The sequence below is a fragment of the Macrobrachium nipponense genome, chromosome 2 (assembly GCF_015104395.2).
Source record: "Macrobrachium nipponense isolate FS-2020 chromosome 2, ASM1510439v2, whole genome shotgun sequence".
Classification (NCBI taxonomy): Eukaryota; Metazoa; Arthropoda; class Malacostraca; order Decapoda; family Palaemonidae; genus Macrobrachium; species Macrobrachium nipponense.
The window spans coordinates 56,636,294-56,661,286 of NC_087201.1; the positions used below are offsets into that span (position 1 = coordinate 56,636,294).

The 24,993-nt window shown below is 41.0% G+C and overlaps 1 protein-coding gene across 7 annotated transcripts in view; it reads left to right on the forward strand.

Moving 5' to 3' along the window:
• Positions 1-24,993, forward strand: part of LOC135220599 (calpain-5-like) — a 221,245-nt gene that overhangs the window by 121,395 nt on the left and 74,857 nt on the right. For all 7 annotated transcript variants that reach the window (XM_064257868.1, XM_064257869.1, XM_064257875.1 and 4 more), the window contains 2 exons: positions 196-273; positions 10,220-10,423. In XM_064257868.1, coding sequence (XP_064113938.1) covers positions 196-273; positions 10,220-10,423 — 282 coding nt within the window. The remainder of the gene's footprint in view (positions 1-195; positions 274-10,219; positions 10,424-24,993) is intronic.

The window sequence follows — 24,993 nt, forward strand, 5'->3', positions numbered from 1 at the left end:
ACAAATTATCAACTTATGCATGCATGTGCCTTTGCTGTTTGGTTTCTGTAAAAAAATTTTGTTTCAGGACTGACAATAAAATTTATGTATGTATTGAATGGTTACAAAGTATTAATGATGTATTGTTTATACCTTTAGTTGAGTACTGTTACTAAAGCTGTATTCTAAATCATTCATATTTTTTTTTACACTCAGGTCACCAGAATGGTCAAAAGTTTCAGCATCTGAGAGAGAGAAGTTAGGACTTACTTTTGAAGATGATGGTGAATTTTGGTAAGTTTATATTATAATATTTTGAGAACATTTTTCTGCTAATTGAACAGGACACACTCTCTCTCTCTCTCTCTCTCTCTCTCTCTCTCTCTCTCTCTCTCTCTCTCTCTCTCTCTCTCTCTCTCTCTCTCTCTCTCTCTCTCTCTCTCTCTCATGAAATTTTATGAGTTATTTTATTTAATGTTTTAAACTGTCTTAAGCTGTCATTGCCTTTATAGCACAGATGAACACTATGAGGTATCAATGTCCTGTTAATAATGGATACACAAGGTTCATAGAGAAATCCGCAAATACGCTAGTGCGTGAGTAGGGCGGGTCGACAGTACCAGCAGTGACATCATGCAACCATTGGCCAATCAAAATTGGGCCTTCCGTGACGTCACACTGCTGAGAAGATCGGCACAACTGCAGCGCTTGAGCTCAGTCACTGGTTTGAGCCAGCAGCCTGGCAGCCAATCATAAGTCAATTCCCAGTTGGTAGCGAATGGCAAATGCAGCAGCATAAAGACCCTCCACTGCATCACCGGTACATAAGCAGACGGACTCACCCTTCAGACTACGGGCCGAACAAGGGAAAGGCCCGTGCCAACAAGAAGTGTTGGCTTAATACAACAACAACAACAACAACCCTTCAGCCTTAGTCCATCACCTACCTCTGCCTTAGAGGATGTCTGGAGCCCCAGATGAAATGTCACAACCCTTTACCAAGGAACAACTAAAATTCATATTGACTAAACTCTATGGGTTATACCCTGAAAGTTCAACTAATGCCCCAGGCATTGCAATAAAATTGACTTTTCTAATTACTTACTTTAGACATGCCAACCTTCAGTGCATTCCTCACCAGTTCAAGCAACAATGGCAGAACCACAACTAGAAAAATAGAGAAGAACCTCCATAAAATTAATGCAGCTGATGTAGTAACAATGTGTTTTGGTCAACATACGGAAAGGCAAAATTACTTGGACTGAAGGGCTAAAGCTACCAGATGGGAATAACATCAAACACATTGATGAGACAGGATACAAATGTACCTGGGACTAATGGAAGCAGAAGATTTAAAACACCAAGAAATGAAGGACATGATCAGGAAATAGAATATACAGAGACCTAAGGCAATATGCAAGTCAAAACTCAACACCTGAAATGTGATGAAAGCCATAAACACATGATCAGTACCAGTAATCAGACACAGCACAGGACTAGTGGAGTTTATGGGCTGCTCTAGGAACAAGAGCCCATGCTGGCACAATGCCAGCTAAATCATAACCAACCAGTAGTAAAGTGGACAAAGGCTGAACTCCGCAGCATAAGCTGGAAAACTACGAAACACATGACAATACACAAAGCACTACACCAAGAGCAAATATTGACAGACCATACATAACATGTAAGGAAGCGCCTTGGTGGCGTGATCGGTATGGTCTTTCCCTGCCACATAGGTGGCCGCAAGTTCGATTCTTGAGCATTCCAGTGAGGTGCTAGAGATGTGTATGTATTTCTGGTGATAGAAGCTCACTCTTGACATGGTTCAAAAGTCACATAAAGCCGTTGGTCCCCTTGCTGAATAACCACTGGTTCCATGCAACGTAAAAACACCATACAAACAAACAATAACATGAAAGGAAGGAGGGAAAGAACTACCAAGCATAGAAGACTGCGTCAACATCGAGAGCAGCACTCTGAGGCAATATCTGAAAACCAATGAAAACGAGTGGCTCAGGGAAGAAGGACTGATAAAAGTAGATGAAAACCCAGAAATATACAGAGACAGGAGAATGACAAACAGAATGGAGGAATGGCCCAACAAACCAATGCACAGACAGTACATGAGACAGACTAACGAACTGGCATTGGCTACAGAGGGGAGTACTCAAGAAGGAAACAGAAGTAATGCTAAGAGTGGCACAAGATTAGGCCCTAAGAATCAGATTATATTCAAAGAACAATAGATGGAAGAAACGAGACCATAAACCACACAGATCCTGTACAAAAAGAGGCATGATTCAGTAGCAAAAGCCCTCCACTGGAGCCTGTTTAAGAAACACCAGCTATCTTGTAGTAATAAGTGGTACAAAAACCAACCTGAGGGATTGATAGAAAATGATCAGGCAAAGATCCTCTGGAATTAAGGTATCAGAATAGATAAGGTAATACATGCAAATAGACCAGGCATGACATTGATTGACAAAACCAAGAAGAAAGTATCTCTCATTGATGTTGCAATTCCATGGTACACCAGAGTAGGTGAAAAAAAAAAAAAAATTTATTAGTATCAAGACCTGAAAATAGAAATAAGAAGGGTATGGGATATGCCAGTGGAAATTGTACCCATAACCATAGGGACACTAGGCATGATCCCAAGATCCCTGAAATGGAACCGGGAAAAATTAGATGCTGAAGTAGCTCCAGGACTCGTGCAGAAGAGTGTGCTCCTGGAAACAGCGCACATAGTAAGAAAAGTGATGGACTCCAAACGAGGCTGGATGCAACCTGGAACCGCACACTATTAAAACCACCCAGTCAAATATGATGACTGTGATAGATCAAGAAAAAAAATAATAGATAATAATGATAAAACCAAAGGAAAAACTACTGATGAGATTGTACACTCCCCACGAATAAGAAAAGCCGAAAGGTTCATGGATAAGGGAAAAGATCCATATAAAGCATTAAGCTCAAGTAAAGACAAAATTATAGCTTCAGAGATTAGTAGCACAAATAACTCAAACTCCAAATTAAAAAAAGCTAGAGAACACTCTCTCCCATTGTTGGCCATGCCAAGCTGTGAAGAATATAAAGTTGATCTGACAGATGTAATTCCAAACTCATTTCAGGTAAATTCCACATTTCTTCAAAATATTGAAGAAGATGATTGCTTCATATTTCAGTAAAGATGAAGACAGCAGTCAATCCTAGTTCTGAATGTGGATTTGATAATGCTTTATAAGAGAATTTTACACACTGCCAAATATGAATGGTCTCCAAATAATGTGGTTATCAGTTTCATTACTGAATGTCAACTAACCGATAACTCGGAAAGTCGCCAACTAGAATGCTTATGTGTATTACACTTAAAACATAAAATATTAGAACTCAAATTGAAACAGAAAGTAACTGATAAATGTTTGAATATTAAACTAAAAAATAAAACGGGCAATATAGGACGTACATTGCTTAAAAGTGGACGGCCTAAGTACAATCAGAAGTATTAATACTTACTAAAAATTATTCCTACAAATAAGAAAAATGTAAATGTGTGAATCATCATAATTTCACCACTCCTGCACCTATATCTTAAGTTCCTACAGAATTCAATGGAATGTAAATGGACTTCAAACCAGAATCTGTATAGGTGAACTCCAACAACTAATAGGCTATAATTCCATGTTTTGGGGGTAGTACAATAAAAGATAAAAAAATCCTCATTTAACAGTCCGTACCAAAAAAAGAAAAAAGATAATGAAAAAAAAGAAAACAGATATTGAAATTGGACATACAGTTTATGCCCATTTATAAAATCACACAAGATAAAATTGTAATTCATAGAGTTCTTCCTTTCAATACTCATCCATTATATTACATGCAGCTGGCAACTACCAATTAACTACTATATGCCTTATTTCCCTTATTAATAACCAATCAGACTTGTTTGTTAAAGACCAAACAGGCACTAATAACACAATATGGCTTACAAATCTAAACTTTCTTTAGTTTAAATGCTTCTTTAAGCAAAAATGTACTTCACTCTTAGGGCTAAATCTAACAAAAAGCTTGTTGATAACTTAGGAAGAAACTACGTATGTTGATAACTTAGGAAGAAACTACATATGTATGTAGTACATACTATATGCTAAAATAGTACCACCAACAGAGAGCCACCAGACCATACTAATGCTAGCAGAATTTATATAATTACCATAAACGAAAACTATTCTTAATTTAGGTGATGAAAAGGGTGGATAAAGCATGAATTGGAGATCATAAACAGTCTTTTAAATAATCCAAGGGAAATTCAGAGAACGATTGTTCCAAATTTTGTCTTACAGCAGGTAAAAAAAAAGCATGGGCTGCTTTTAACAGATAAGACTTATCATACATGCTGCCCACATGTAAAGGCACCAAACAAGCAAGGCTAAAGTTTTCTTCTCTTGAAGAGTGGTTTGTCTAAGGAGACATTCCCATAGATGAAGTGGCTGTAAGGTGTTTGATTTTTGTAACATATACGTATTAGTAAATGTAATATTTGATAATAGTACGTATATACTGTTAAGTGACTAATGGCACTTTTAGTATTTTTTCCTATAATTTTAATTGTACAGTATAGTTTGCTTAATAGTTCATCTTTTCATTTAATGTCACACCATGACTGATGATGTAGCTACTTTAGGCAACTTAGATGATACACAACTACTTGTTCATCTTGGAGCAAGCAAGGGAGTCATGTTGTTTAAGCTGACCATCTTTAGATCTGGTAACCTTTAAATTGACATTGAAAATATAATTACAGAGATGTATTAAATTTATGAGAGATATATTTTGAGTTTCTTTATCTTGGGAGTACGTAGACCCTCTTTTAAACAAGTCTTGTTGAAAAGGATTGCAGCATCACCTCCATTAATTTTGTATAGAGTCTTCTCTATTTTCCTTATTAAGGATTTCTCAATGTTGCTGAAACTAACTGGCAAGCAACATGCCAAAGGGGATTGTCAAATCCAGTGTTGTCATATTGAATTATCTTTATTAATGCTATTACTACTACAAGTTTCTCTCTCTCTCTCTCTCTCTCTCTCTCTCTCTCTCTTCTCTCTCTCTCTCTCTCTCCTCTCTCTGACGTTTCGCCCAGATCTGCCAGGGCATGGTCACAGCGATGGTTGCTGGAGTGAATCTTGGTGGTGAGTCCTTCTCTTTATATCATGGTCGTGTGGGCGCTCACAGATGCTCCTGCAGGACCCGGAGGATGCTCGACTTTTCATTGGCTGGCGGCCAGGCGTCGGAAACGCTCGAGGCACGTTGACCTTCTCAGGTGTGTTGTGTCGCCTGGAGCCGGGTTTTCATTGGTTGCGACCATGGTGATGTAACTCCTGGTATTTCTTCCAACCTCTTCAATGTTGGTCCTGTCCTGGGCGCTGGTGTTATCGTCCGGAGGGGGGGCTGGGCCTTCCTTACACAGGTGGGCAGCAGGAAGGGGTTTTTGTTCGAGAATGAATAACGTCTCAAGAAGGCATAGGCTTTGCTGATCAGGGGCTCTTCCGATTATCTCCGTGTTTTTCACGATGTCCTCTCGCACAACGTGCTGTTGGTGGGCGGTGAGGGCGTGGTGTTTGATGGCACCGTTCTGGGCGTGACAGGAGATCCTCTTAGACAGTCGTAACGTTGTCATTCCAATATAGACTCCAGGACATCCTTGGATAGGGCATGTGTACTGGTAGACAACGTTATTCTGCTTCAGGGGGTCTCCTGCAGGTGGGGTGGGGTTATTCCTCATAACCAGGTCTCTTGTTCTTAGGTTCTTATAATAGATTATAAGAAAGAGCCTCTTCCCTTCCTCCACAGGGGTGACGTTCTCTTCCATAATCTTCTTGATGCATCTCTCCTCCTCTTTGTATCCGTGGTGCATGAAGGACTTGTAGAAAATTTGTACATCCTCGGAGGGGGGGATTCTCTCTATTCTCTTTGTCCTCCATGTACCATTTGTTCAAAGCTGTTCTTATCTCTGTTTATCAGCTTGTTGGAGTAACCGTTGTTAATCATCATTTGTGAGGCTCAGTCCAGTTCTGCGTGGGTGTCCTGCCACGCTGAACAGTGCGTTAAGGCCTTTTTCATGAAGGCCCTGACTGTGGTGGTCTTGAACCTCTCAGGACACTCACTCTCTCCATTTAAGCAAAGTCCCAAGTTGGTAGATTTGGTGTAGACGGTGGTGGTCATCTTCAGGGTAGTCTTTGTAATTAGGACGTCGAGGAAGGGGAGCCGATCTTCGCTTCTGAATTCAATTGTGAAATTAAGGGCGCTGTTGCACAGGAACTGCTGGCGGAGGGATTCAAACTCTTCCTCAGAGTCAGCTTCAATAAATATGTTGTCAATGTATCTAGCATACATCCAGGGACATTGGTGCTGCGAAAAAACCCGCTCTTCAATGGTACCCATATAAAAATTGGCAAAGAGGACACCCAAGGGGGACCCCATTGCCACGCCGTCTTTCTGACGAAACATCTGTCCTCTGTGGGTGGTGAAGGGGGCTCTCTTCGTACAGATGTCTAGGAGTGTCTTAAGGGATTCTTTAGGGATGTTCGGAGGTTGCATGTCAGGGTTCCTGTAGACCTTTTCTAATATGATGCCTATTGTTTCATCGACGGGGACATTGGTAAACAGGGACTCCACGTTGAGGGACACCATAGTGCCGTCGCCAGGGGAATCCCGGATTTTCTCCAGGAACTCCGTCGAAGAAGTAAGGCAAAATTTGGTGGGGGTATGTGGCGTCAGGATTTTGTTAAGGCATTTTGCCAAAGCATAGGTCGAGGCAGGTGTCTGGCTGATGATGGGGTGTAAAGGGTTACCTGTCTTGTGCGTTTTCACGTTTCCGTAAAGATACCCCAAGCTGTAATCTCCTTGGATGGGCGGGAGGTGAGATGCATTTGTTGCGGCGTTTACTGCAGTGATGATGCGGTTAGCATCCCGTTTGATGTCTTCGGTGGGGTTTCTGGTCAATTTCTCAAATTTCGAGGTATCTGCTAAGATACCATCAAGCTTCTCGAAATATTCCTCTGTCTTGATAAGTACAGAGGCGGCTGTTTTATCTGCCCGACGTATCGTTATCTCCTCATTTTTCTTAAGATCTCCTGCTGCGTCCTTCAGCTCTTTGGTGAATATCCCACTGGTGTAGTTCCCTCTGTCGGTCAGGGCTTCTGCGAGTAGGAGAGGTTGAAGGGCGTTGCTAGTCTTAAGGATCTTCTTGGCTTCTAACTGCTGTATGGAATCGAGGAGCAGTTCTATCTCCATACGTTTTTCATGCTTCCTGGGTTTAGCCGTGGAGTGACAGTTGAGGCCGAGGTTGAGTAAGTCGTCTTGTTCGGGGGTCGGTCTATATTGGGTGAGGTTTATATGCCTCTGGGTCTTCTCTTGGACACGTATCTTCCCTCCATTGAGGTCCACAAGCTTGCGGGTCATGCCCCTGACTTGCTTACGCATGTCTTCCTCTTGCAGGTGGGTAAGACGGGCGTTAATCTCCATGAAATTAGGGTGCTCCTGGTGGTCCTCCTGGCGATATTGTCTCGTACGGTATTGGTGTCTTGATCGGTAGTCTTGTTCACGGCTGTCCTATTTGTTAATGGGATCAGGCCGGGCAACTTCAGAACATACTTCCGCCCATTCCTCTCGCAGACGGTGATGCTCTCACACACCGGGCCTTCATCTTGGCAGTCTTCTCCCAAAGTTGCCTCTTCAAGAGGAACGTCCTGAAGGACCTGGTCCCTTCTTCTTCTCTAGCTGTGGGGTCGTGCAGCCTGACGTTCGTATATCTTGGGAGTATGTAGACCCTCTTTTAAATAAGTCTTGTTGAAAAGGATTGCTGCATCAGTTCCATTAATTTTGTATAGAGTCTTCTCTATTTTCCTTATTAAGGATTTCTCAAGGATGCTGAAACTGGCAAGCAACGTGCCAAAGGGGATTGTCAAATCCGGTGTAGTCATATGGAATTATCTTTATTACTGCTACAACTACTACAAGTTTCTCTCTCTCTCTCTCTCTCTCTCTCTCTCTCTCTCTCTCTCTCTCTCTCTCTCTCTCTCTCTCTCTCTCTCTCTCTCTCTCTCTAATATATTAGCAAAGAAAATTAGAAAACACAATATCGTAGATAAAGTAGGAAGATGGTTAAAAGAATTTTTACACAACAGAAAACAGATAGTTATTGCAAACGATGAGAAATCGGATGAAACCAAGGTAATATCCGGTGTGCCACAAGGTACGGTGCTAGCTGCAATATTGTTTGTTATTATGATTGAAGACATAGACAGTAATGTTAAGGATTCGGTAGTGAGTAGTTTCGCTGATGACACAAGAATAAGTAGAGAAATTACTTGAGATGAAGATAGGAACGCTCTACAAAGAGACCTTAACAAAGTATATGATTGGGCAGAGGTAAATAGGATGGTATTTAACTCTGATAAATTTGAATCAATAAATTATGGAGACAGAGAAGGAAAGCTATATGCATATAGGGGACCTAATAATGAGACAATCACAAATAAGGAAGCAGTTAAAGACCTTGGTGTGATGATGAATAGGAAAACATGTTATGCAATGATCAAATAGCCATTCTGTTGGCAAAATGTAAAGCAAAAATGGGAATGTTGTTACGGCACTTCAAAACAAGAAAAGCTGAACACATGATTATGCTTTATAAAACATATGTTCGTAGTCCACTTGAATATTGCAATATGATATGGTACCCACACTATCAAAAGGATATTGCACAAATAGAGAGTGTACAAAGGTCCTTTACAGCTAGAATAGAAGAAGTTAAGGACCTAGACTACTGGGAAAGACTACAATCCTTAAAATTATAAAGTCTAGAAAGGAGAAGAGAATGCTACATGATAATTCAGGCATGGAAACAGATAGAAGGAATAACAGAAAATATCATGGAACTAAAAATATCAGAAAGAGCAAGCAGAGGTAGATTAATAGTGCCCAAAACTATACCAGGAAAAATAAGGAAAGCACACAGAACATTAATCCACTACGCACCAGCATCGATAATGCAGCGTCTATTCAATGCGTTGCCAGCTCATCTGAGGAATATATCAGGAGTGAGCGTAGATGTGTTTAAGAATAAGCTCGACAAATATCTAAACTGCATCCCAGACCATCCAAGATTGGAAGATGCAAAATATACCGGAAGATGTACTAACAACTCTCTGGTAGACATTAGAGGCGCCTCACACTGAGGGACCTGGGGCAACCCGAACGAACTGTAAGGTCTGTAAGGTCTGTAAGGACATTTTGCCCGATCTGCCAGGGCATGGTCACAGTGATTGTTGCTGGAGGACTGAATGTTGGTGGTGAGTCCTTCTCTTTATAGCATGGTCGTGCGGGCGCTCACGGATGCTCCTGCAGGACCCGGAGGATGCTCAACTTTTCATCGGCTGGCGGCCAGGGGTTGGAAACGCTCGAGGCGCGTTGACCTTCTCAGGTGTGTTGTGCACCTGGAGCCGTGTTTTCATTGGTTGCGGCCATGGTGATGTAACTCCTGGTATTTCTTCCAACCTCTTCAATATTGGTCCTGTCCTGGGCGTTGCTGTTATCGTCTGGAGGGGGGGGCGGCTGGGCCTTCCTTACACAGGTGGGCAGTCCTCCAGCAACCATCGCTGTGACCATGCCCTGGCAGATCTGGGCGAAACGTCAGAGAGAGAGAGAGAGAGAGAGAGAGAGAGAGAGAGAGAGAGAGAGAGAGAGAGAGAGAGAGAGAAACTTGTAGTAGTAATAGCAGTAATAAAGATAATTTAATATGACTACACTGGATTTGATGATCCCCTTTGGCATGTTGATTGCCAGTTTCAGCAACATTGAGTTTCTTTAGAAATTTTCATTTAATTTTATAGTGGATTTTTAAGCTGGACCATATAAAAGGAGTTAGTTTCAATTTGACCACATTTAGATCTTAGTTTTTTAATGATACGGTTCTTCAAATTTGATACCAGTTTCATTCCCAATATGAAATGATTAATGCTTCAGTATGATTAATTTACCTTAAGGATGCTGTTATTGGTGTAACATGATATAGATACATATTTCATTTTAATTTTCCCCATCATTTATGTAAAGTAAAATACCAAATAAGATCTCTTCAAAAGGTTGATAATTAAAATGTTCGTTAAAATGTAGAATTGCATTTCCACAGCCAGATTTTTTCTTGTAGTATCTCTTAGTAATGTTTGTTTACTTTCAGGATGACCTTTGATGACTTTGTTGAACATTTCACGGATCTCTCCATATGCTTCCTTATCAACACCAAAGTATTTAGTCTTACCAAGACATGGCATGAGACTACATTTTATGGGGCCTGGACTATAGGCATACGTGGACATAATGCTGATAGAGCCGGTGGCTGTACGAATCACAAAGAAACTTTTTTACGGAATCCTCAGTACAGGTAAGCATCTTAACTTAAGTTGAATGGTTATACATTTCTTTAAATGTAACCTTGAGTTGAAGGGCCCCATTGCAATTAGTAAGCATTTAAACAATATGTATGAACTGCTAATTATAACACAACTAATGGTGGTTACTCTTTGGATATATGATTACATCACTCTTATTAGAAGTGTAACAGTTGTCAGTATTTAATTTTTACTTGTACAGTATTTATAAACAAACAATACTATTCATTATTTCCTATTTTAAGGGGGATGGTGTATCAACTTTTAAAAATGTAATGGTTTCAACTTTTAAAAATATAATGGCTTGAACTGTTACTTTCTAAAAATATAATGGCTTGAACTGTTATTTTTAACACTGTAAATCATAAGACTGGTGTAGTTAATGATTTGTTAAGTGTGTTTACATAATAAAAGTATGACTGCAAAGTGATCTTGGGAAAAGCATGTGTTAAAAGCATAGTTTGTTCATGAAACTTACCTGTCAGATATATATATATAGCTGTATTCTCTGAAGTCCGACAGAATTTCTAAAAACTTACGACACACGTAGTGGGAGTAGGGTGGTTAGTACCCATTCCCGCCGCTGGGAGGCAGGTATCAGGAACCATTCCCATTTTCTATCCAATTTTTTCTGTCGCCGGTGTTGTTAACAACTGTTTACAGCACCTCTGCCTCAGGATTTTGGAAAACTGTTATTGCTCGAGTATCCTCTTGACTTTTTGGTTTTTTGATATTGGATCGATAGTTAGGCACACGTTGACTGTGGATTGTTTGGAGTTTGGCTTGGTTTTTTCCTTGAATAAGATGTCTGGGTCTAGTTCGGCTAGCGCCAGGGTGTGTATGAAGGATGAATGTAAGGTGAGGCTACCAAAGTCTTTGGTTGACCCTCACACAGTATGCAAGGGTTGTAGGGGACAAGTGTGTACGTATGATTTTCGCTGCACTGAATGCGAAAGTTTAACTGGTTTGCAATGGAAGACGTATGAATCCTACGTTAAGAAATTAGAGCGTGACAGGATCAGGAGGTCTTCCTCCAGGAGTAAGTCTGGTAGCAGACAGGGTATTAATGTATCCCCTTCTAACCCTCCTGTAGAGTTTGTAACTCCTAACCCCGTAGTGTTGCCTTCGGGCCCTCAAGTGGTGTCTGCGGAGGGTAATGCCCTTTCTCTTATTCTGGATTCGTTGAAGACGCTAGAATCCAAAGTGCTTGCCCTAGAAAATAGGCAAAGTGTTAAGTGCAGTGATAGTGCCCCTAGTGAAGTGGAGGGGGCGTCAGATCGGCCCTATAGCGCCTCTAGGCTGGGACCTCTGCCGGACTCCCAGGACTCAGGGAGAGGGCATGTCGAAGGCCGAAGGAGGGTTACGGGGATCCCCCACCGATCTGACGTCCCTTCAGCAGTTCCTGTAGACGCTTCCCAGGCTGCTAAGGAGCGTGCTCGTGCACGCCTCCTTAAGGATTGTTTTTCGTCTTCCGACGTGTCCTCCCCGCGCAAGGGGTGGGAATCTCTTCCGGATTCGCGGCCTCTGAAGAGGACCTTCCAAGATCAAGACGCTTTACGTCATGCTCTGTCTGATTGGCGGTCTTCTTCGGAAAGCGTAGCTTTTCCGCCTCAGAAGAAGACTAGGACATCATCCGACGATGACGCCTTCGAGCGCCCCAGTCGCTCTAGATCCAGGGCTTTTCCTGTGAGAAGGAAGAAGGCGTCCCTTTGCCCCTCGCCTTCTCACAGGCACAGCTCTTCTCCTCGTAAGGTGACTTCGCAGACAGAGATCATCCTCGCTATTCAACGTCAACTGGATGCTTTGCTTAAGCAGAAGGAGACGGTTCTTCGTCGCAGGAAGAACAACAGACTGCCGATTAAAAGGACCAGACAGTCTCCCTCGCCTTCTCCTCGTTCTTCCCCGTCTCCTGATTTTTCGCCCTCTAGACTTCGTTCTTCTCCCCAGTGCTCGTCTAGAGGTGGTGGTAGACGTCATCTGACTCTTGCACCCTTGGAGAGAGAGAGGTCTCATCGCGCTCCCCTCTCTTCTCGGCAAGAGGACAATCGGCATTCCGATCTCGACGCTTTTGCTGATGACGAAGTTGTACCTGTTGTACGGACTTCAGTACGTGCTGATCCGCGTAGTAAGGAACAGGCGTCTTCCTTTTCTGCTCCTCTTCGACCTGCTCGTTTCGACGCCCAACGTGACGCTCGTCAGGATGCAGGACCTGTCTCTTTGCGGGACGCTAGAAGGGATGCTTCGCTGGACGCTCGTATGGACGCTCATATGGACGCTTCGCTGGACGCTCGGATGGACGCTCGTAAGATCGCTTTGGGCGCGAACGTGGAAGTTCGCTCTCACTCGGACGCTTTTCCCGAGACTATTGTTGACGCTTAACGGCATCGTGCAACATCACGTTCTCCACAAGCTTTAGTACCTGATCCTGCTACTGTGAAGGATTATGTTTCGGGTGCGCTCCCCGCTTCTTCTCGACATCGTTCGGATATGAGACTCGGGGCTAAAGGACTTTTGCCTCTTCCTTCGGCGTTACATTCTGGTAAGGAAGAAGGGGAGTTATGCTGTTCTTCTGAGGATGTTGACGGAGAGCAACCTTCGACGTCTGCTTCATCGGACTACCAAGTCTTGGCTCGGCTTCTCCGTGATTCGTTCGGGGATACCTTCCTTCCTTCTGCTCCTCCTTCACCTCCCTCGCCTGGTTTTATTAAAATGAAGACTTCGCTATCGACTAAGAGAGCTTTCCGTAAGGTCAACACCTGGATGTAATCAAGGAAAGCACAAGGAAAGACCACCTTCGCCCTGCCTCCGTCTAGACTTAGCGGCAAGGCAGGGATGTGGTACAAAACTGGTGAAGAGTTGGGACTGAAGGTACCTACTTCAGCGCAAGAGGATTTCGCCAGCATTGTGGATGCTTCTAGGAGATCTCTCCTAGCTTAGGCTAAAGTTTCATGGACGACTTCAGAACTGGACCATGATTTGAAGGGCCTTTTCCGGTCCTTGGAAGTCTTCAACTTCTTAGACTGGTGTTTGGGAGTGCTCGACAACCAGTCTCGTAAGCCAGATTCGATTAGCCTCGGGGAGCTGTCCAGTGTATTGTCATGCATGGACAAGGCCGTCAGGGATGGCTCGGAGGAGTTAGCCTCTCATTTTTCCGCAGGCGTTTTGAAGAAGAGAATCGCTTTATTGCAACTTTGCAGTTAAATCTGCCTCTCCCTCACAGAGGGCAGAGCTTTTGTTTGCGCCTTTTTCGAGCCATCTCTTCCCCCAGGCAATGGTGAAGGATCTGGCGGTAAGCCTTCAAGAAAAAGCCACACAAGATCTTTTGGCTCAGTCGTCGCGGCGTCCTGCTGGCCCTTCCACGTCTTCAGGAAGCCATTCTCTTAGAAAGCAGAAGCCCTTTCGTGGAGGAACTTCAGCTAGATCTTCACCCCGAGGAAGAAGTCTTCCTAGAGAGGTAGAGAGAAACAGAAGATACTTTTCGATCTGCTCGAGCAGATGCTCGAGAAGGGAGCAGTAGAACAGGTCTTAGACATGGCATCGCCAGGATTTTACAACCGATTGTTTCTAGTTCCAAACCAGTCGGGAGGGTGGCGGCCGGTCTTGGATGTAAGTCGTCTGAACCTCTTTATAGAGAAGCAGAGGTTCAAGATGGAGACACCTCAAGTCAGTTCTGGGGGCCTTAAGACCTGGAGATTGGATGGTATCACTCGACCTTCAGGACGCTTACTTTCACGTCCCGATACATCCCCAATCAATGAAGTACCTTCGCTTCATCCTGAAAGGAAAGGTATTTCAGTTCAGGGCTCTTTGTTTCGGACTGAGTACGGCCCCATTTGTGTTCACCATCTTAATGAAGAATGTGGCGAGGTGGCTCCATCTTTGCAACATCAGGATCTCGCTCTATCTGGACGACTGGCTCATACGAGCCTCTTCGCAGACCCGGTGCCTGGAGGACCTGCAAACGACTCTGTCATTAGCTGCATCCCTGGGACTTCTGGTAAACTTCGAAAAGTCACATCTGACCCCAACACAGTCCATCGTGTATCTGGGGATTCAGATGGATTCAGTGGCTTTTCGGGCTTTTCCGTCCCAGGAACGTCAGCAACAAGGCATAGAGAAAGTGTCGGCCTTTCTAGGGAAGGATTCATGCTCGGTGAGGGAATGGATGAGTCTGCTGGGGACCATTTCCTCGCTGGAGAAGTTTGTTTCCCTGGGGAGGCTACACCTCCGACCTCTTCAGTTCTTCATGTCGGACAGCTGGACAGACAAGGACAGCCTCGACATGACTTTAACCATCTCAGAAGAGGTAAAGAGCCTTCTAAGATGGTGGCTTGATCCGTTGAAACTGTCAGAGGGCATGTCCCTCAAGCTTCGAAACCCCGACCTAGTGTTGTTCTCCGATGCGTCATCCACAGGGTGGGGAGCAACACTAGGAGGGGAGGAAGTGTCAGGCACCTGGAGAGGGGAACAGGTAGCCTGGCATATCAACTTCAAAGAGCTGGCAGCGATTCAGTTGGCGCTCCGGTTCTTTCAAGACAAAGTCTCCCGTCGCGTAGTCCAAGTCAACTCGGACAACACCATATCCCTGGCATACTTGAAGAAGCAAGGAGGAACGCACTCTCGCTCCCTGTTCACTCTAGCAAAAGAGATTCTTCTTTGGGCGAAGGCGTGAGAAGTCACGATCCTAACAAGGTTCATAGCCGGAGTCGAGAACGTCCGTGCGGATCTCCTCAGTCGACAAGGACAACTGCTGCCGACAGAGTGGACCCTCCATCAGGACGTATGCCAGGAGCTGTAGGGTCTTTGGGGATGTCCTTTGGTGGACATTTTCGCGACATCAAGAACGGCGAGACTTCCTCTTTATTGCTCCCCGGTTCTCGATCCGGGAGCAGTAGCAGTAGACGCCCTTCTATGGGATTGGACGGGCCTAGACCTCTACGCATTTCCCCCCTTCAAGATTCTGGGGGAAGTGCTAAGAAAATTTGCAGCTTCGGAAGGGATGAGGTTGACGTTAATCGCCCCCTTTTGGCCCGCAGCGGACTGGTTCACAGAGGTGATGTCCTTCCGGGTAGATTTTCCGAGATCTCTTCCGTCAAGGAGAGATCTACTCAAACAGCCCCACTTTGAGAGGTACCACAAAAACCTCTCCGCTCTGAGTCTGACTGCGTTCAGACTATCCAGAAGCTGGCCAGAGCGAGAGGTTTTTCGAAACCTGTGGCTAAGGCTATCGCCACCGCGAGGAGGCCTTCATCAATCGCGGTGTACCAATCGAAGTGGGCAGCTTTTAGGAGCTGGTGTAAGAAGAAGGGAGTTTCCTCTACCACGACCTCTGTGAGCCAGATCGCCGACTTTCTCCTTTATCTCAGACGAGATTTGAAGTTAGCAGTGTCGACCATTAAGGGCTACAGAAGTGTTTTATCTGTAGTATTTCGCCATAGAGGTCTAGACCTAGCGAATAACAAAGATCTCCACGATCTATTGAGATCTTTTGAGACCACCAAGGTGCCTCTTCCTAAGTTGCCTTCTTGGAACTTAGACGTGGTCCTGAAGTTTTTAATGTCGAGTTGCTTTGAACCACTTCACACTGCGTCTTTGCGAGACTTGACGAAGAAGACTGTATTCCTAACTGCTCTGGTGACGGCGAAGAGAGTTAGCGAAATACAAGCTATAAGTAAGCACGTCGGCTTCAAAGGGCATAATGCGGTCTGCTCTTTGGGGATGATGTTTCTGGCTAAGAATGAAAACCCCTCCGACCCTTGGCCTAGGTCTTTCGAGATCAAGGGGATGGCGGAGATCATTGGTCAAGAGCCAGAAAGAGTCCTGTGTCTTGTCAGGGCTCTAAGAGAATACCTTCGGAGAACAAGGAATTGCAGAGGTTCTGCAGAGAACTTATGGTGTTCGGTCAAGAGACCAGATATGCCCACGTCCAAGAATGCGCTGGCATTCTTTTTAAGGAACACCATAAAGGAGGCGCACTCGTCTTGCAAGGACAGTGACTTTGGACTGTTAAGAGTAAACGCTCACGAGGTGAGGGCTATTTCGACCTCGATAGACTTCCAGAAAAATATGGCCCTCAAAGACATTTTGAGTGCCATTTTTTGGAGGAGTAATTCGGTTTTTGCCTCGCACTACCTACGGGAGGTGAGAACGACGTACGAACACTGTTACTCTCTTGGGCCATACGTCACCGCAGACACTATTTTGGGGGCAGGAGGTAGCACTCATCCTTTCCCATAGAAAAGGGTAGGTGAGTTTTTTTAATCTTTGTAATGTTTATGGTTGTAGGGTCAGCCACCGAATGCGGATTTCCCTTCCATTAGCCTGTTTTTATGTGGGAGTATTTTGTTAGGCTAACTTAGGTGGTGGTTTTGCCTCGTTGCCCTCAGAAGTATGGTCATGGTCTAGTCACATTGTGGTCACGTCCCCGTTGACAGATCATCTAGAGCGCACCAACTACACAGGTCACTACCTTGTTGGTAACTAGTGAAGCAGATGCAGGCTTGGGTGACAGTAATCACGAAGTCAGCTATGCTAACAGGTAAGGAACCAAGATGTCAATCATCTACATGTATAGGTTTCCTAAAATCCTTTTTTGTCTCTCCCACCTTTGGCGGTGGGATTCAGATATATATATATCTGACAGGTAAGTTTCATGAACAAAATGATTTTGTTAAGATACAATAAAGTTTGTTCATACTTACCTGGCAGATATATATATTTAAAGTACCCACCCACCTCCCCTCAGGAGACAGTGGAGATAGAAAATCTGATAGAAAATGGGAATGGTTCCTGATACCCGCCTCCCAGCGGCGGGAATGGGTACTAACCACCCTACTCCCACTATGTGTGTCGTAAGTTTTTAGAAATTCTGTCGGACTTCAGAGAATAAAGCTATATATATATCTGCCAGGTAAGTATGAACAAACTTTATTGTATCTTAACAATATCATGTTTGTGGTGATGAATTTGAAAATGAGAAGGAGGAAATACAAAAAGAGAAAGGTTAGGTCTAGAATTATGATTTGGGAACATAAGGGAGAAAAGGGGGAACAATTTAGGAAGACTGTGAGAGTGAGATGGCAGGAAAGGGGGAACGTAGAAGTTGGATGTGATAACAAAATGGACAATATCTGGGTAGACATGAGGGAAATATGTGTGGGAGAAGCAGAGGGACTCGGGGGAAGAACCAGCGGATATGTAGTGTCGAGAGGAGAAAAGTGGTGGTGGAATGGAAAGGTGCAAGAATCAATTAAAAGAAAATCAAAAGCATTTAAGGACTGGAAAGTAAGGCATGCACAGGGTTGAGAGGAACGGTACAGAGAAGAGGAAAGAGATATGAGAAGGGGGTTAGGTATGGCTATTGGAAGGGCGGCAGAAGCAGTTGAATGGAAGACTAGGAACATGAGAAGGAGAAAAGGGTATCTATAAGATTTCAAACTTGAGGAAAAGGCAGAGATAGGTTTTGGGTAAATTGGGTGTCATCAAGGATAGAGATGGAACTATACTGTGATAGGGATGAGGACATTAACCCTCTTACGCCGAAGGGGTATAATAAAAATCGTCTCCCGTATGCAGAGGCGATCTCGGAGTGAGCGCCAAAGCAGAAAAAATATTTTTTCCTAAAAATCACAGCGCGCTTAGTTTTCAAGATTAAGAGTTCATTTTTGGCTCCCTTTTTTGTCATTGCCTGAAGTTTAGTATGCAACCATCAGAAATGAAAAAGAATATCATTATCATATATAAATAATGCAATATATGATAGCGCAAAAACGAAATTTCATATATAATTGTATTCAAATAGCGCTGTGAGCAAAACGGTTAAAGCTAACAAGTTAATTATTTTTCGTTGTATTGTACACTAAATTGTGATAATTTTGGTATATAACATATTGTAAAACGATCAAAGCAACACAGAGAAAATATTATCACAAAATGATGCATGAATTCGTAACTCGTGGACGTAAAAATTTTTTTTAAAAAATTCACCATAAACCTAAATATTGTTCTAGAGACTTCCAATTTGTTTCAAAATGAAGATAAATGATTGAATATTACTATACTGTAAGAGTTTTAGCTTACAATTGCAGTTTTCGACCATTTCGGACAAGTTAAAGTTGACCAAATGTCGAATTTAAAAAAAAAAAAATTTTTATATGCAAATATTTTGAAAATGAGAAAAGCTACAACCTTCAATAATTTTTTGCTGTATTCCACATGAAATTGCGCACATTTTCACATATAAAACTTTATGTAACGGCTAATTTAAAATGGTGCAAACATTACGACAATCGCACGAAAAAATTTATGATTTTTTCGGAAGAGTTACCGCGCGGACGTAAGGAAAATATATATATTTTTTTTCTAAATTCACCATAAATCAAATTATTGTGCTAGAGACTTCCAATTTGTTGCAAAATGAAGGTAAATTATTGAATATTACTAGAATATAAGAGTTTTAACTTACAATTGCGTTTTTCGACCATTTCGGTTGAGTCAAAGTTGACCAAAGGTTGAAAATTTGGCACTTATCATTATTTATATGAAAATATTTCAAAACTGATAAAGGCTACAACCATGGTTGTATTTAGTTGTATTTTGCATGAAATTGCGCACATTTCCATGTATAAACTTTATGTAACGGCAAATTTAAAATGGTGCAAACTTTACCACAATCGCACAAAAAAATTTATCGGAAGAGTCACCGTGCGGACATAAGGAAAAAGTTTTTCTCATAAATTCACCATAAATCGAAATATTGTGCTAGAGACGTCCAATTTGTTGCAAAATGAAGGTAAATGATTGAATATTACTAGAATATAAGAGTTTTAGCTTACAATTGCGTTTTTTGACCATTTCGGTAGAGTCAAAGTTGACCGAAGGTTGAAATTTTGGCACTTATTGTTATTTATATGAAAATATTTCAAAACTGATAAAAGCTACAATCATGAGTATTTTTTTGTTGTATTCTACATGAAATTGCGCACATTTTCATATATAATACTCTATGTAACTGCTAATTTAAAATGGTGCAAAAATTATGTCAAAGTGACAAAATAATTTATGAGATGTATCACTGATACTTTTTAGTGCGATAAGAAAAATATTCGCGCTTGCGTGCCTGCATAACGATTGTAAACAAAACAACGCCTTCATCCGTGAGCTCCCAGCATCCCCCAAAGCGCGTGATTCAAAAGTTTTCGCCTGATAGACCTATAAGTATTTTTCCGCGAATTTTTAAAAAAACTTTGTTATGTCGACATTTAATACATCCAATCGGCACCCGGGAGACAATTTATGTTGATGTTTAATACGTCCAATCGGCGTAAGAGGGTTAAGAAGGGATGGAGAGAGTATTTTGAACAACTTTTAACTACTGAAAATGAGAGAGAGGAGATGGAGGAAGCACAGAGGGAGGGAGGGACCAGTGATGGAAATACAGGATAGAGAAGTGGAGAGAGCATTAGGTGAAATGAAGAATGGTAAAGCACCAGGTCCATCAGAGTTTCAAATTGAAATGATCAGATTACCATGTACAGAGGAGGAGAAATGGATGCTGGATTTATTATAAAGCTATATGGTAAGAGGAAGAAATGCCAAGGGACTAGGAGAAGAGTTTAATGGTATACAGTGTTCCCCCTGTATTCGCGGGGGATGTGTACCAGACACCCCTGTGAATAGTTAAAATCCGCGAATAGTTAAAACCACCGCTAAAAATGCTTATAATTGCCCATCTTTAAAGTTCAGATACCAAATGTATACCTTAAATAACTTCCTACTTCAAATATACCTAAAATTACTTACGTATTACTGTATTTTATCTTCGAGGTTACATTATTAATATCGTTTCAAAGTCATCTTAAACATTTTATCATTAAAATATATACCTACAGCCAATAACACTGAATTGCAACATTATATAATTCTGACCATCAAGAGAGAGAGTGAGAGAATAACTCCTAGACTCCAACTCCTTCCCCTTCACCAATTTGCTAATTCGTATATCAAACTGTCATTTACTCCCCTGCCCACTTTCCTCCAAGTGGATAAAAATACTGGGAATCGCTATTTTTTATTAATCTGATTAATATTTGAAAATTAGTTATAAGATAAATCATTTGTTTATACTGCAAAACAAATAAACATACGTAAGTGAGAGAGAGAGAGAGAGAGAGAGAGAGAGAGATATTATTGTTATTGTTTAATCTCATTAAACTAAATATTATTTGAAAACTAGTACTGTATATTATTATTTTACCATAAAATGTAGTAATGCCCCTAAAGATGTACTTATACATACACTTCCAGCCCAAACAGAGGGCGAGAGTTACCACTATGACAGAGAGAGAGAGAGAGAGAGAGAGAGTTATCCTTATTTTTAAAAGAGTGAAATGGATAGATTATTGTATTTCTTTAAAATATACTATCACATATGAATTTTGAAATTACAGGCGGCCCGCGGTTAACGGCGCAATCGCTCAACGGTGAATCAGTTTTACGGGTGTCGTAAAAAATATTCATTAAAAAAATAAGGCATTTTAAAGGTATTTTTACGGCACAATTTTCAGTTAACGGTGCCGCTAGCGCCATTGTCTAACGAGTTCATACATTTGTAGAAATGCCGTTCAGACCATAAAGGTTATGCAAATTATATTAACAAATTTTATGGAGAGTTTTTACGTAGGTATTAGGGTAAAATATATGCCTCTGACGCTGTTCAATGCCGAAAATATCGAGTTACATAAGTGCAAATTTAGCTATGGATGTGTCGATTTATAAATGTTCATGCTTTTGTTTAAAATGTGTATGAAAATGTATTACGTGAAAGGTATTTTTATTTCTGCATAGAAATATGATACAAAGGCAGCTTTTGAAACTGCCCTTCACGTTATCAAATACGATGTTTTTTCATGTTCTTTCTTGTGAGCCGCCGCCTGCCCGCTCTTGCGAAAATATCGATTTTAAAAAAGTGCAAATTAGCGATCGATGTGTCTATTTTATAAATGTTTATGCTTTTATGTTTAAAATGCGTATGAAAATGTATTACGAATAGGGTATTTTTATGTCTGTGCAGAAATATGATAAAAAGGCAGCTTTTGAAACTGCCCTTCAAGTTATCGACTACGATGTTTTTTCATGTTCGTTCTTGTATGCCGCCGTCTGCCGCTCTTCCGAAAATATAGAGTTAAAAAGAGTGCAAATTTAGCGATCGAAGTGTCGATTTTTTAAATGTTTATGCTTTTATGTTTAAAATGTGTATGAAAATATATTACGTAAAGGTATTTTCATTTTTGTACATAAATAAGATACAAATTAAGGCAGCCTTTGTAACTACGCTCCATGTTGTAAGGGTATGTTTTTTCATGTTCGTTTTTGTCCGCCACTGTTCCGAAAAATACATGGTGTTATTTTATTAATTATGCAACTTGTCCATAAATCCTTTAAAAAGTTATACATTATTTCACTGTATCCAAGAATATTGTATGTATTCTCATATTATTGAATTTTAAAAAACTACGGTAAAATGTGTTCTTTTAAGCACAATAGTTTTGATTAAAATGATATTATCCCAGTTTTATCTATGGTTGTGTTTGATGGCATACGTTTATGGAGTTTTATCCTTGCTGCCGATGTACGATAATAGTCATTAGCAGCTTGAACAGTTTTCTCAGCTTCAGTTATAACTAGGTTTAAATTTAACTATATTTCCCGATTGATCTTTGATCTATATTGATCTTTGATCTATAGCGAATAAAGTTATTACATTAAGATATCTCAGTTCTATTCTATACATAACACCATTTATAACAACTACAGTAATAGTGTACTGTAGTACAATGATTGAAATACAAGCCAAACGGATGTTATCCAGTTCGGTTGTACTTAGAAAAAAAAAAAAAAAAAAAAAAAAGTCGTTTCTCGTTCGGTTGTTCATGGCTGTACACGTTCACGCAACGAGTATAACGTTAAAACCATACTTTCATCATTCTCTTTTGCTGTTATTGAACCTATGTAACTAGAAGATGGACAAAGTTAGGCCATTGTAATTTGATCACTCATAAAATCGGACTATCGTAAGACTAATGATTGTAACTTGAACACTACTGCTACCTGTACACTGTATAAACTTTATTATATCTTTACATACTCTAGGCACCCAAAGGATTAAAGCTAGGCTTTTTTCACTTAATAGTATTTACAATGCTATAATGTACTGTACAGTACCACTGTACAGTAAATTCTATAGTACTATACTGCATAAATATAATTTTACTTATTGCGCCATTGTGGCGTTACGGCGCCTTTGACTGCTCTAGAGTTTCGAAAGAAGGTGTGCTGTGACCATAGGCTTTAAAATTGCTTAGCGTCGAAAATCACATAGCGTCGGCGGCCAGGAACGGAACCCCTGCCACTAACCGAGGGCCGTCTGTAGTTATATTATTATTATTATGCAAAAATATTGATAAACATGTACCATAGAAATTCTCTCATCTCAGTAAGAGAGAGAGAGAGAGAGTGGGCAACACACTCCCCCTCCTGTCACATTACTTGATATATTTGACAGCTGTCGGACCCCAGCCATCTCAGCTTGGCTACTTGGAGTTCAAAGACAAGATGCAGGGTAGAATGGATTTTCTTTAAGTCTTACATAATTTTTGTATTTATAAACTAAAATCTTGCTAATTCACTTTAGTATTTTCTTTAATGAATTAATATTATTGCTGTTTACATTAATATTGTTATTTGAAAATTAGTAAATCTTTTATTTATCATACAAAAACCATACATCTCTGTAAGAGGGGAGAGAGAGAGAGAGAGAGAGAGAGAGAGAGAGAGAGAGAGAGAGAGAGAGAGAGAGAGAGAGAGAGAGATTATTGTAGTATTTTTGTAAAATACTTTCACATATGATTTTTGTAATTACAGTTATTATTATTATTATTATTAATGTTATTATTATTATTATTATTATTATTTGAAAATATTAATAAACATATTATACATAAGTGTACCATAAAAATCTCTCTTCTCAGGAGAGAGAGAGAGAGAGAGAGAGAGAGAGAGAGAGAGAGAGAGAGAGAGAGAAACACACTCTCCCCCCTCCTGTCACATTACTTGATATATTTGACAGCTGTTGGCCCTCAGCTTGGACCTGGAGTTCAAAAGAAAGATACGTTGAGGGGACTGTCCGCTATGGCGGATGACATGTCAACTTGAAAAAATAAAAAATCGAGTTATTATTTGTATCTATGCAGAAACATGCCGGGCATGCTTTCCAGAAGTTTCAGCCACAATTATTTTTACAAATAATGAAGATATAGCGGTTTTTAAATGAGACGTCATCGTAACTGCGTCGTCTGTATGACTTGAGTTTGACAGGATCATTTTTGCTTGTTTATTTTTGCATATATACAACGATTTTTTCAGATTTTTTCAAAATTCTCATACATCTGGTAGCAATGAAAGGTAGTGTGAGAGCTAGCTGCTCAGAGCGGTTATTTATAGGCGAGACTCGGAGAATGACTCAGTCACTCCACAGACGTCAGAGGAGTTGCACGCACTACGCATTTGCTTTTGGTTACTAGCTACGTATTTACGTTGTTTTTATAACTTCTTAGTGAACTTATAGCAATGCCGAAGTTACCTAAGATCAAGAAGGCTACTCAGCAACTAAGGCTAGCAAAATTAGCGAAGGCCAGGAGTGTGCTGAAAGAAAAACACGAAAATTCATTGTTATCAGCTCCCTCGTTGTCTTATGTCACACCGTCAACATCATTGTCTCATGTTACGCCTTGGGTATTAATACCACTTTTAGGGGAAGGACCAGGATCCTTGATGTAGAAATCAACAATAAAAGTACAAATAAAGTAATTATAATAATATTGTTTTTGACTTTTATAAGAAAAAAGCGAAAATTTACATAGCGAATCTTTGGGAGCTCATAACTCAAAAACATACTTATTCGCATGTTGGTAGCCATTACTCAGTTATTTATAATCCAATTTTAGAGAGAAAGATATCATTGGAAAGAGGAATAAAAATCCCATAATTCCCTGTGAGCTAATTTTTTTTTCTTTCTTTCTTTTTACGATTATTTTGAGTGTCTAGACAAAATTTTTTTTTAAAAAATTCATAAAAAAACAAAAAATCAAAAATCAAAATTCTGTTCACACAGGATTATTCCGTATATATATTAGGGCTTGTGCCTTGTATGATAAGGCGCCCTATGAGGTAATGTTAGACTTGCGATAATCTATACGCTAAGTCGGTTGGTATTGCACTTCCATCTTCAATGGAGTGTCTGGGGTTTTGTAGATCACTTACGAAGTCGGTATTATCTTTACGACGATGTGTTAAACTCATGGTTCGGTGAGGTTCTTGTAGAAAACACTAAGTATAAAAAATTATATATTCTTCTGAAGTTTTACATGGTGAAGATCAGGTATGATTGTATAAGTCTTCTAATAACGATAGCTTGATCGCTTCTGCCAATGATGATGGCTAATCCTATTCCTCTACATGATAAAGCTTAGGTAAAGAGGTACAGGTCTTCTAATGACGATAGCTA